At 37.2% G+C, this 13,068-nt stretch overlaps 1 protein-coding gene across 6 annotated transcripts in view; it reads left to right on the forward strand.

Annotated features, from left to right (window-relative positions):
• The window catches only part of GPM6A (glycoprotein M6A), a 370,267-nt gene that overhangs the window by 349,385 nt on the left and 7,814 nt on the right, over nucleotides 1-13,068 (forward strand). For all 6 annotated transcript variants that reach the window (XM_011959588.1, XM_011959585.1, XM_011959589.1 and 3 more), the window contains 2 exons: nucleotides 2,269-2,422; nucleotides 12,709-12,785. In XM_011959588.1, coding sequence (XP_011814978.1) covers nucleotides 2,269-2,422; nucleotides 12,709-12,785 — 231 coding nt within the window. The remainder of the gene's footprint in view (nucleotides 1-2,268; nucleotides 2,423-12,708; nucleotides 12,786-13,068) is intronic.

Consider the following 13,068-nt stretch of genomic DNA (forward strand, 5'->3'; position numbering starts at 1 on the left):
AGCACAGTAAGTGGCATGTCAGTGCTTGTTAAATTAATAGAGAGACAGGTTTCTACCTCTTACATATTAGAATCCAATGGCGAAAGATGGAAAATGACCTGCATTATATCATATAGTTTATTAGTGTTAGAGGTGAATGGGTATTGCCACTTGGAGTATGCTTATCCATGTTCAGAGGCTTAGGTGACCATTGTCACTTAGCCTGGGTGCCTAAGCAACGTTGTGATAGGGTAGGGAAGCCTTTGAGAGGGGAGAAATTCTGAGCTGACCCCTCCACTATTCTGTGAGCTTCATCTATGATATGCTTCATTCCACATTCCAGAAAGAAAGGATAAAGACCACTTAAAAATATTAATATTATCCTTTCACTCGGGGGAAGATGAGCAAAATGTTTACCATTTTGCTCATGTGTGTCTCAAGTTTGTCTTAAGACCAAATATTCTCTATATTTCCACCTGGGCTATTTTATTCTGTAATCAGTAAAATAAGGGGGAAGTGTTATTGCCTTACATGGCTGAAATCCTGCCATAAATCTTTACGCATATTTACGCATATTTAGCCTCATAAGTATATGTTCAGCAAGACCAAAATAATTCTAAAAGGAATGTAAATTTTGATATTATTTTTAAAAAGAATAGCTTTTTAATGATAGTTACTCTCCTTCCTTAGGCGATTTAAATAAATTAATATTCAGCAAGTTTTATTCGCTAATATTCTTGAGGTAGGGTTTGTTTCATCTTACATGTACAAGGTTTAAGTACGCCTGCCAAATCTTAGTTTAAGGATGTTGTCAAGACAGATGTTGGCCCCAACTATTAACATTTCATGGTAGAGACAAACAGGAAGTAAGAGTTGAAATGAGATAAAACAATATTATTAGAAAACATGTGTACAAGAACGCTCTGGGTTTCTGAAGTACTGGGGCATTTAGTAACTGCTATTTAATGGAAAGGTTTGATCTCCTGCCTCCCTTTATATGTTTTATATAAATTTCTTGCTATCCTTAATCCCAATAAACGCTATGTTAATCACTATGTAACTTTAATATAGCTGCATAAGTTCTATCACAGGATTGATTCCTATTTTACTGTTTTTCAAAAATGTTAATTTCAGTACATATTAAGAGGGTTATTGAATAAGTTTGACTTGTTTGAGATTTCACCTAAATCATGGGGTAAAATCTAGCTAATAACTCATCACAAAAGAGATGAATAGGGTTGAATAAGATATCTAGTTTCATTCAGTATATTTATTGTATGCTGTATTGCTATTTTGAAAATGTGACTGCTTGAGGTGTTAAAAGTTTAGCCAGAATGCACTAGTCAATTTATTCCAGTCTTTGATCAAAGTGTGCTTCTGAAATTCAGAAGAACCAAATATCTATAGAAATGTAGCTTTTGGCATCCAGGGGCTGTATTTCAGACAGTTTTCTCTCTACTGTCTATCATCCGTCCACTAATACATACATCTATCTACATGTCCTTTTATTCAGCGTTTATACTATGTGTGAACTAAAACTTCATGTAAATCCATGCTTCAACTAAGTATTTTATTCAATTCTATCCAGGATACATGAACTTCTTTTATACACTTTATAAATATTAAAAATGTTTCTGAAATGTATTTTTAAAACTTTATTTTCAAAATTAAAATAATATTTTACTATACATAAGTATATATATACTACATATATAAAATATATGTTAACATGCACAAAACAAAACAGACTTAAGTGTATAAAAAATTTTTAAAAGAAGAGTACACACTAATATTATATACTAATGTGATTTAAGAATTACCATATTCGTTAATTGTAAACACGGTTAAACGACTTGAATATTTACGAATGACATGATGACAGCTTAGTCCTACAGAAATTTATTGACAGACTTTTAATTCTTCCGAATTCCCTTTGCAAGATGAATACTTTCTAAATACCTAGGAATATTTTCTAAATTAAAAAAAAAATCTGTGGTGCGATTTTAAGTTTAAATACATGGATGAAAAGGCATGATAATGCAGATGGATTATTTTTTTCTTTGTACATCAGAACCTCTGCCAAGATATGATTTTCCAGCAGGTTTACTCACTTTACCCATTATACGCACTATTTCTCAACTTCCTGTGCTGCAAATCAACAATGTTGTGATACTGACTTATACACTGTATCCCTATAAACTTTCTAGAATTGAGCTTTGCAGATTAAACACAAAATTATTCCTTTTTGGTAGATTACATTTTCTCTCTCCATTTCTTTCTCTTCTGCAGTTCATTATGCTGACATACCTTTTCATGTTGGCCTGGCTGGGAGTCACGGCTTTCACCTCACTGCCAGTTTACATGTACTTCAATCTGTGGACCATCTGCCGGAACACCACATTAGTGGAGGGAGCAAATCTCTGCTTGGACCTTCGTCAGTTTGGTAGGTGGATATTGGATCTCTTAACTGTAAAACACCACCCCGTATTGTGTTACCTACATAGCTGCCTCTAAAATATTATAGATCCCTTTGGAATGATCAGTACCTCTTCTACCACAGAGATAAATTTATCAGAGTATTACTGCTAAGACTGTTCCCTTCAAATTTCAAGTAGAAAGTCAAGGGTGAATGGATATTAATATCACAACATATACACATGTATATTGACCAGGATGTCAGATCACATTCCCTGGTATTGGCAGCTTAGAAGTGTGGTTTCCTTTCCTTGATTCCTTTGCTCTTTTCCAAACTCAATGTGATATCTGCATTCTACTTTCATCCTCCCATGAAAAACTGCACAAAATATCAAGTCTACAATAAAGATCACCTAAGAAGGACACGGTTCGTTGTCTTCTGAAATGGGGGGGCAGCATCTTAGTTAGCATTTAATAATGATAAAAACAAAAAACGTTAAATAAATTAGCAGTCTGCTTTGGTTATTTTCATTTAGGGCTAAAATCCCATGTAATAATAATACTCGTATGTATATGGGTTTACCACATATAGACCCTATTTTAAGTACTTCACATGTGTCACGTTGTTTACTTCTCATGACTCCATATGGTAGGTAATACTGTTTTCTTATTTTGTAGATGACAAAACTGAGGCACAGTGGGGTTGTTCAGTGACTTGTCCAAGGTTACACAGCTAGCAACTGACAGAGCTAGGATTCAAACGTGGGCAACGCAGGTTTAATCAGAGGCTGTGTTCTTGCTCATAAGTCAACTGTCTTTCATATTAACACTTAGTACTGAGCTGGAAGTGGAAAAGTAGAGTCTAACTCAGTTAGCCTATTTGAGATTCTGTGTTATCATGTGTAACATGATGGGAGCTACAGAATTTATAAAAGACATGCAAATCCACATTTGCAAATGGATTATTTTTTCTCTGAACAGACATTAAAAGCCAACCTACTAACACCTGGGGACACTGAGCTTTTTTCTCTAATGAGGTTTCCTCATACTTCAGAAAAGCAGGAAACATTTCACTTAGATGGGATATGAAGGGCTTGTGGCTTTACAGTTATGCTGTAAGTAGATTATAGGGTAGCCAACTAACTGTGTGTTCAGAACAGGCTTACCTACCATCCTAACAGATGAAGCGTTAAGTCCCCCTGTAGTGTGATCCACTACGCTACACTAGTTCGCATTTAATAATAATAAAATCAGGTGGGGCATGATGGCTCATGCCAGCACTTTGGGAGGCCAAGGCAGGCACATCACCTAAGGTCAGGAGTTCGAGACCAGTGTGGCCAAGGTAGTGAAATCCTGTCTCTACTAAAAATAAAAAAATGAGTCGGGCATGGTGGCACATGCCTGTAGTCCCAGCTACTCAGGAGGCTGAGGCAGGAGAATTTCTTGAATCCAGGAGGCAGAGGTTGTAGTTAGCTGAGATGGTGCCACTGCACTCCAGACTGGGCGACTGAGACTCCATCTCAAAATAAATAAATAAATAAATACATACATACATACCTACATACATACATACAGATAAAAATCAAAGAGTGCTAAATAAGTGACCAGTCCTCTTTGGTTAATTTTATTTAGGGCAAAAATCTCATGTAATAATAATACTCATATGTACATGCGTACAGGGGGAAAAGTTCTATGGGTGACATTCTTGGCAAGAGGGAATACGGACACTGGGGAGGTTTTACTCTCAAAATCAAATCCCTTGTAGATATCAGAAAAGGAGCCCACAGCAAATGCTGCTGGAGGTCACTGCAGAACAGCTGCTTAGAAAGCCATGACTCTGCTTTCAGCCCCTTGTCCTAAACGTCTTCCTTTTATTCTGCCGATCCTAAAAGTTAAATTTGAAAAATATGTGATTAGCCTCTCAAATAGGGTTGGCGGGTTAAAATACAGGGCACCCAGTTAAATTTGAATTTCAGATAAACAAGCTGTATTTTAATTAAAAGTATGGTACCCAATATTGTATGGGATATAGTTATACTAAAATGATTTGTTCTTTATCTGAAATTCAAGTTTAACTAGGGGACACTGAGATCATTTTCACTGTTAAATCTGATTAGCCTCTCAAATAGGGTTGGCGGGTTAAAATACAGGGCACCCAGTTAAATTTGAATTTCAGATAAACAAGCTGTATTTTAATTACAAGTATGGTACCCAATATTGTATGGGATATAGTTATACTAAAATGATTTGTTCTTTATCTGAAATTCAAGTTTAACTAAGGGACACTGAGATCATTTTCACTGTTAAATCTGTTAACCCTACTCTCAGAGCTTCGGTTTATCTTAAGAAAGTGTTATCACTGGACTACATGAGGGTCAGATTCTCTTGAATGTGATTGTTTATATTTTCAGAAATACACGACAGATTAGCATGTTCTGATTAGAAACATTTCATTTCTTATAGTATAATAAATGCAAATAGTTAAGTAGGTGATTATAAGGTCTTTGGTATTATCAAACCAGATTCTAAACTGAAAAAATATTGGGAGACTTTAGAAAAATAATATTTAAAATTTCCCCAAGTTGGTTTTCTAAAGGACAGAAAGAATAATCCTTTGTAAAAGATAAATGGACCGTCTTAATATTTTCAACTTTAAAAAAAGAAAAACTTATTAATTCTCAATGCATTCAAGTGCTTGTGATCCCCAAATGAACCTAATTTCACTGAAAGTGTTGAGACTTATACCACTGAGCATATAGGATTCCTTATGACATTAAGCACAGAATATATCTTAGAATCATAGAATTTTATAAATGGACTTCATTTATCACCAGTCCAGCTGTCTGGTCTAAAAGAAATGGAGCCCTAAGAAATGAAATAATTTTCCAGGGATATAGCTACCCGGCAGGCCATGCTGGGATGGAAAGGTGAGTGTCCTGAATCTTAGCACAATTATTTTCTACTCGACAGCTTTTCAAATACAATTTTTAGCAAAAGAGCTTTTTTCAACTATAATCTTAAGTAAACCATTAGTCTATTAAGTAGACAGAATAAAGGATCCTCAAAGATGTACACATTCCGATTCCTGAAACATACATATATGTGAGATTACTTGTCAATGGGGAATTAGGGTTGCTAGTCAACTGATCTTAAAATGGGGAGATTATCCTGGATTAGCCAGATGGGCCCAGTGTAATCCCAAGGGTCCTTCAAACTGGAAGAGAGAGTCGGAAGAGAAGAGTCAGTCAGAGAGAGATAGACTACGGAAAAAAGGCAGAAAGATGCAGTGTTGCTGGCTTTAAAGATGGAGAAAAGGGGCCAAGAGCCAAGGCATGTGGGTGGCCTGGAGAAGCTGGAATAGAAAAGAAAACTGCTCCTGCTTCTAGAGCCTCTAGAGAAGCGCAGCCCTGATGATCCCTTGGTTTTAGCTTTGTCTTCCAGAACTGTAGGAGACAAACTTGTGTTGCTTTAAGCCACTACATTTGTGACAATCTGTTACAGCAGCAATAGGAGACAAATACAATACTGAAAGCCTAGGTCAATTTTTTTCCCAAACCACTTTATTGTTTTCGTGATCTCCTACATTTACTTGATCAGGATGGCAACCCATTTTCTGTAAAAGCCAGCAAAGTTGCATCTCCCTGACAATTCTGCAAGCTTAATTCCCCTTCACAGCTTACTCCAACACAGGTACCAGTTCTAGAGTTAAGGATGTGAACATCTGTGGGAGCCTATTTTTTGCCTACTGCAGTCTGTGGGAGCCTATTTTTTGCCTACTCTGGCCACCAAAGATACACATCCATTTCTTTGTGTGAAATACATTCAACCTACCCCAAGTTCCAAAGGTTTCATCCCATTATGACATCAACTCAAAGTCAAAAACCTGACTTCAATCTCATTAGTTCATATCTCTGATTGTCTTTGTTTTTTAAAAAAGAATGTGCTATATTATTTGTTTCCATATTTCATAAAGCTTAAATATGTGGTTAAAATTCTTATTTGAAGCTTACCAATGTTTACAACATATTTATCAAGATTTATCCAAATGTACCTTTTCTTTTGTGAATTTGGAAGAAAGAGGAAACACTTTTTAGATGTCATGCAGCCTTTACATGAGCTATTAAGACATTCTGTTTAACTCTTTATATAAAATCTATTGCTGTTTAGTATTTATTTGCCCTCTAAATTATATATCCTGGTAAGACTCCTGAATGTATGTATACAACCCCATTATTATCAAGAAGCATCAGAGAACCATTCCTCTAACATTGTATTAGGATCAATTTAGAATTTACTAATATTCATCAAAAAGACAATTGCATAGATAAGAATATACTTTAAAGTCATTTCCCTTGTTGCAAAGTTGTCTACTTAGTATATAGATGCTATCTTTTATTTTACAGGAGACCAGGTATTTAAACTATGTAATAGGAACTCTCAGCCTATAATGGCCATTATACCTGCTTAGTGGAGGTACGCATCTCACTATTCATTCCCACGCATGTAATACATTTATGCAATTCAAACAATTCTAATGGAAGGCAGAGACATTACTTGATATAGTTGGAAAATTTGTAGACAGCATATCATATTAGGATTTTCTGTATTTCAAAATGCATCATGAAATAATTTTACTTGTATTTTGAAGCTTTTATTATGATTTCTGTTATCCTCCAATTTATATTCTGTGATTCAATTTCATTGGATGTATTAGATGTTTATCTGTATAATTTTATATGAGGAAATGTTAAAATCGATCCCCATTACATCATCTAGATGCGAGGTTTGAAACTTTCTTCCATTACAACCTGAAGATTTGATGAAACTTAAGGGCAAGCCATGGAGACAAAGTAGGTAGGGCTTCTTTTAGACTTTTAGCCAATCCTACCTCTTACTCAGCACACCCACACATGTTAGCGAGAGCAGCTTGTTTTTATCTTATTTCCATAAAGCACTTCTCAATAGGATTTCATTTCATTTATTTGCTCACACTATTTTTGTTGCTGAAAGCAGGGATTCCATCTAGGTCGCAGCACTCGCCACACAGAAAGCCAGTCACTGAGACAGAAAGTATTGCCAGGGAGGAAGGCTTTTTCAGGTGCTGCAGCCGAGGTGGATGGGAGATCAGTCTCAAATCTGTCCTCCACCACTAAAAAATCAACTAATTTTAAGAAAGTACCTAGCCTGAATTATTCAGGTGGCATCAATGTAATCAGAAGCGTCCTTAAAAATGAAAAATAGGGCCAAAGGAGAGGAGTCACTCAGAGGGAGATGGACTAGAGAAGAACGGTATGAAAAGATCCATTGTTGCTGACTTTGAAAATAAAGAAAAGCCCCCCAGAGCCAGGGGAGCTGGGTGGTCTCTAGAATCTGCAGAAGGATATGTTGGTATTCTATCACTTTTAAAATTAGCAATGTAAATGTAAATTATTTTTAAATTTGAGCATTTGTATTTCATAGTAGGGAGTTAATACCTATCATCTTATCAGACATCAGAGTGTCATAAGTAGCTGCTCATTCTGCTTACTTCCAACTCTCATTTACATTTTTTGTTTGTTTGTTTATTTTTTGAGATGGAGTCTTACTCTGTCGCCCAGGCTGGAGTACGGTGGCGCAATCGCAGTTCGCTGCAAACTCTGCCTCCCGGGTTCAAGCAGTTCTCCTGCCTCAGCCTCTTGAGGAGTTGCGTGTACCACCATGCCTGCCTATTTTTTGTATTTTTAGTAGAGATGGGGTTACACCATGTTGGCCAGGCTGGTCTCGAACCCCTGACCTCAAATGATCCACGTGCCTTCACCTCCCGAAGTGCTGGGATTACAGGCGTGAGCCACCGCGCCCGGCCTATAGTTTTCTTAATAGGAATTTACAACCCTAGGACTCATACTTTAACTGTCCAGTAAGCACCAAAGGTTTTTATTGCCATAGTGATGAAAGTCATAGTAACTGTGTACACATATTATGCATCATTTTCTCTGAAGTTGTTCGTATTTCAGGCACAAACCATTCTCACAATGCTAGAAATATATTACTTGTGTTTAGCTAAAATGAAAAATATAAAGTACTAAAAAAGCCTGTTACTGCAACTTTCATGCATCAAGTCCTCCCTGTTCTCCCCAATTCTGTTTGCACCTAGTTCTTAATGCTTCTCTTGCCTAGTTTTAGCTTATTATTTTTGTTATTTTTGAGACAGAGTCTTACTCTGTCTCCCAGGTTGGAGTGCAGTGGCGTGACCTCGTCTCACTGTGACATCCACCTCCTGGGTTCAAGCCGTTCTCCTGCCTCTGCCTCCCAAGTAGCTGGCGCCCACCACCACACCTGGCTAATTTTTGTATTTTTTTAGTAGAGATGGGGTTTCACCATGTTGACCAGGCTGGTCTTGAACTCCTGACCTCAGGTGATCCACCTGCCTGGCCTCCTACAGTGCTGGGATTACAGGAATGAGCCACTGCGCCTGGCCATCCTTTTTATAACTTGCCTTTTCTCCTAATTGCTTTGAAGAAACTGAAAATGTCAGTCTGCACCATTTAGCTAAAAACTTTTCCATAGGTAATAAATATATATATTCAATATTTAGAAAAATTGATATAAATTTGAATAATCTTAATTTTTGGTGAGAACAATTTGGCCATTCATAGACAGATATACAAGAATCAAAATAATCAGGTTTTCAAATATACACTGGAGCGCCTCCTCCACAGGCTCACTTCTAGAGCTTCATATTATTCATATGTTGACTTTTAAACTACAAGTATTTTTTAATGTATATTATATATGTTTGTTATATATGGTATACTTATCACAAAAACTTGTGTGTGTGTGTGTACACATATATGTATAGCATCAGGAGTACTGCAGGTTCAGTAATGACGTTAGCAGTGGCACATCCATATAGGCCTGCAGCAACCTCACTTTCTTGCCTCCTCAGAAGGAAGAATTCAACTGAGGGGCATAAGACAGAGTGAGACACCAAGGCAAGTTTCAGAGCAGGAGGGAAAGTCTATTAAAAGGTTTTAGAGCAGTAATGAAAGTAAGTACAGTTGGAAAAGGACCAAGTGGGCGACTTGAGAGATCAAGTGCACTGTTTGATCTTTCGACTTGGGATTTTCTACATTGGCCTTCTTCTAGGTCTTGCATACTTCTCACCTGATTCTTCCCTTGGGGTGGGCTGTCCGCATGTGCAGTGGCTGACCAGCACTTGGGAGGGACCGTACGTGCAGTGTGTTTTCTGGAGTTTCTCGCATGCTTATTTGAGACGTTTTTCACTTATCATTTGAGTGTTCCTAGAGGAAGGTCATATATCAGTTACACTCTGCCATTTTGCCTCTTAGTGTGCATGCTTGAGCCCGCTTGTCCAACTCCTGAGTTCGTATCAGGAAGCTACTGATCACCAGCTACAGGTGTTTCTTTATTGGGAGACAGCTGTGACCAATTATTATTTTAGAAAGACAGTTGACAACTGCCTGACTGTCACCTGATGGTGGCCTGACATCCTGGGTGGGTGATGAGTTGGAGGACTCTCTTGCTCTGCTCATGTCTGACTACCTACCTACTGTAACAATAGTATTTTTTTAAATGATGTAGAAAGGTTTCATGAGTAGTTGTCATTTGGACAGGGGGAACACAGCTCTGGGAATATTCTTGTCAGAGAGAAGAACCGGTACTAAGTTACCAAGCCAATATGATACCTGGTTTCTCAGGAAACAGCAGGGAAGCCAATGTGCCCGAAGTAGAATAAGAGAGCAGGAGCAAAGATTGAGATGAAGTCTACAAGTTCCGGTGATGTACCATCTTGATGAGTGCATTACAGAACATTACAGGTATGGGGCTTTATTCTGAGGGCAATAGAGAGTCATTACAGATTTTGGCAGAGGAAGGAGATGGTCTGACTAATAACAGAAGGATTACTCTGGCCGCTACTTGAAGAATGGTTTGTAGGAAGGGTAGAAGCGAGGAAGCCAGTTAGCATATGATTGTACTAATCCAAGTGGGAGATTTTGGTGGCTTGGATCAGGAGACGGCAAGGGAGGTGGGAAGAATCGGTCTGATCATGGATATATTTTGAACATAGAGGCAGCAGTATTTCCTGGTAGATTGCATATAGGGTTTGGGGGGAAAAAAAGAGAATTCAAGGAGGAATTTCTTTTGACTGAGCAAGTGGTAAGATTTGCTATTAGGAAAGATAGGAAAGGCTATGAGAGAAGTGTTTGCTTGGGAGTGGAACGAGCAAAGGAGAAGAGGAGAAGTTTTTTTTAAACTGCTTATTAGAAATCCAAATAGAACTGTCAGATAAGAAATTGGATATATGGATCCTGATTTCAGAAGAGAGATGTGGGATGGCCACATAGATTTAGGAGTTGTTGATAATATTTAAATATCTGGGACTGGATGAGATATGCATGGGAGAAAAAGGGCTGAGGAGTGAAGGGTGAGAAGCTCCAACTTAAGAGGTCAGAGAGAAGAGGAGGCAACAGACAAAAATATGAGAAGAAGGAGCCAATGAGATGAGAAACGTAGAAACTGAAAAGTATAGATTTTAGAAGTCAAATGAAGAGAGCATGAAAAAAAGGTAGGCATCAACTGTGTGGAACACTGGCAACTTGCAAGAAGATGGAAACTGAGAATTAATCCTTGGAGGTCATTAGTGATCTTTATAAGAAGAATTTCCATGGAGCGGGGTTAGGGCAAAATCTGACTTGAGAGGGTTTAAGTAGAAATGAAAGGAACGGAATTGCAATGAGGTTAGGCAACACTTTCTAGGTGTTTTGCTGAAAACGTGAATTGAGAAATGGATAAGGAAATGTAAGTACAACATAAATATTCCACAGAATAAAGTCTGTAATGGATTACTATGAAGAGAGAGAGCCTTGACCAGAAACTTTTTCAACAATGGTGATTTTTAGGGAGGAAATCTCATGAGAAAACCCTTTTAAATTTTTACCCACTCTTAGAACCATCTTGGCAGAAAGGAAAGGTTGTAGAGAGGGATCTCTGTGTTTGTTTACTGCAAATAGATTTTTTCGCACTGAAATAGATTCCACAAACTATTTGCAAAGGAGAAACTAACAGCAGAAGCTTTGTAAGAGAGGGAGAATTGATGATACCCCATAAAGCTAAGAATATGAAAATACATATACATATTAAAACTAAATAAAGAAGGCCTGGCACCATGGCTCATACCTGTAATTCCAGAACTTTGGGAGGCTGAGGCGGGCAGATCACTTGGGGTCAGGAGTCTGAGACCAGTCTGGCCAACATGGTGAAACTCATCTCTACTAAAAATAGAAAAGTTAGCTGGGTGTGGTGGCATGCACCTGTAATCCCAGCTACTCTGGAGGCTGAGGCATGAAAATTACTTGAATCCGGGAGGTGTAGGTTGCGATTAGCTGAGATTGCACCACTATACTCCAGCCTGGGTGACAGAGTGAGACTCCATCTCAAATAAAACAAACCAAACCATAAAAATAAAACAACAACAAAAACAACTAAAGAGCAACAAATGCTAAAGGCTTAGGTGTTAGAATGTCCTCAATGTGTTTTATCTTGCCTGTATGTGTTTAGCACTTCAAGAGTTCTGAAAATGAAATTAAAGAGCCATCATCAGATGAACTTGGTTACTTTTCCTCTCTAAGATGAGATGAAGAGACAAGCCAGTGAATTACCTCTGTGTTTGTTTTAAAAATGTAGTGTTCTAGGCCCCACATTCATAGATTCCCATCTATTCTATCTATCAGTTTTGTGTTAGAGTCTAAAAATACATATTTTTGACAATTTCCTAGTTCTACTGCAGTTGGTCTGTGAACCAACTGGAAAAGGGGTAAATAGAAGTGAAATGGCAGCTTTTCATTTCCTGTTACTAATAGCATTGTTTGCAATATTGGAAGAAAAAAAAAGTACTCCTTTGGGCAATATGCTTTTATAGATTAACAGAAGCATTGCACCAGCTGAACAAATTTAGATCCTGACTTCAGCACAGTCTGGGGCATAGTTAACAAAATAATTGTGATGCCTATACTATCACATTAATGGGCCAAACCAATGAACTGGCTATAATTGAATCTGGAAATTCTGGTGGTGAGATTCAATTAAATTCAGATTGAAATTATTTGAATTGCTTGAGGGCTGAATAGTTTGGCATATTATATTCATAATTCTCTGCATAGTTATTATCCACAGTGAAAGCTAAATAATTTTTCCACTATAACATAAGATAAAATGGAACTTGCTTAGATTTGATTAGCAAAAACTTTCATTTTTTTCTCTCTTGGCTCTTCAAAACATTTACTCCGCTAAACTGTCATTTTCTACACGTTGTAGGAATTGTGACAATTGGAGAGGAAAAGAAAATTTGTACTGTATCTGAGAATTTCTTGAGGATGTGTGAATCTACTGAGGTGAGTGGTTTTACAGCCTTTAATTTTGTCAGAATTTTAGCATTCATTTTGTTATTTGGATAATGTCTTAAAACTAAATCTATATTGAATTTTCCGTTTATTCTATCAGAGGCAATTTTACTTGAAGTAGTGTTATTCAGGGGAGTAAAGGCTAAATAGGAATTAGATGCTCTACATATTTCAATAAACATTATAATAACTATTTCAAATTTTCTGGAAACTCATTTTAGTGAAGTCTGAAAACATGATGAAGTTTTTTTTTTTTTTTTTTTTTTTTTTTTTT

Source organism: Colobus angolensis, unplaced genomic scaffold (genome assembly GCF_000951035.1).
Source record: "Colobus angolensis palliatus isolate OR3802 unplaced genomic scaffold, Cang.pa_1.0 Scaffold5, whole genome shotgun sequence".
Classification (NCBI taxonomy): domain Eukaryota; kingdom Metazoa; phylum Chordata; class Mammalia; order Primates; family Cercopithecidae; genus Colobus; species Colobus angolensis.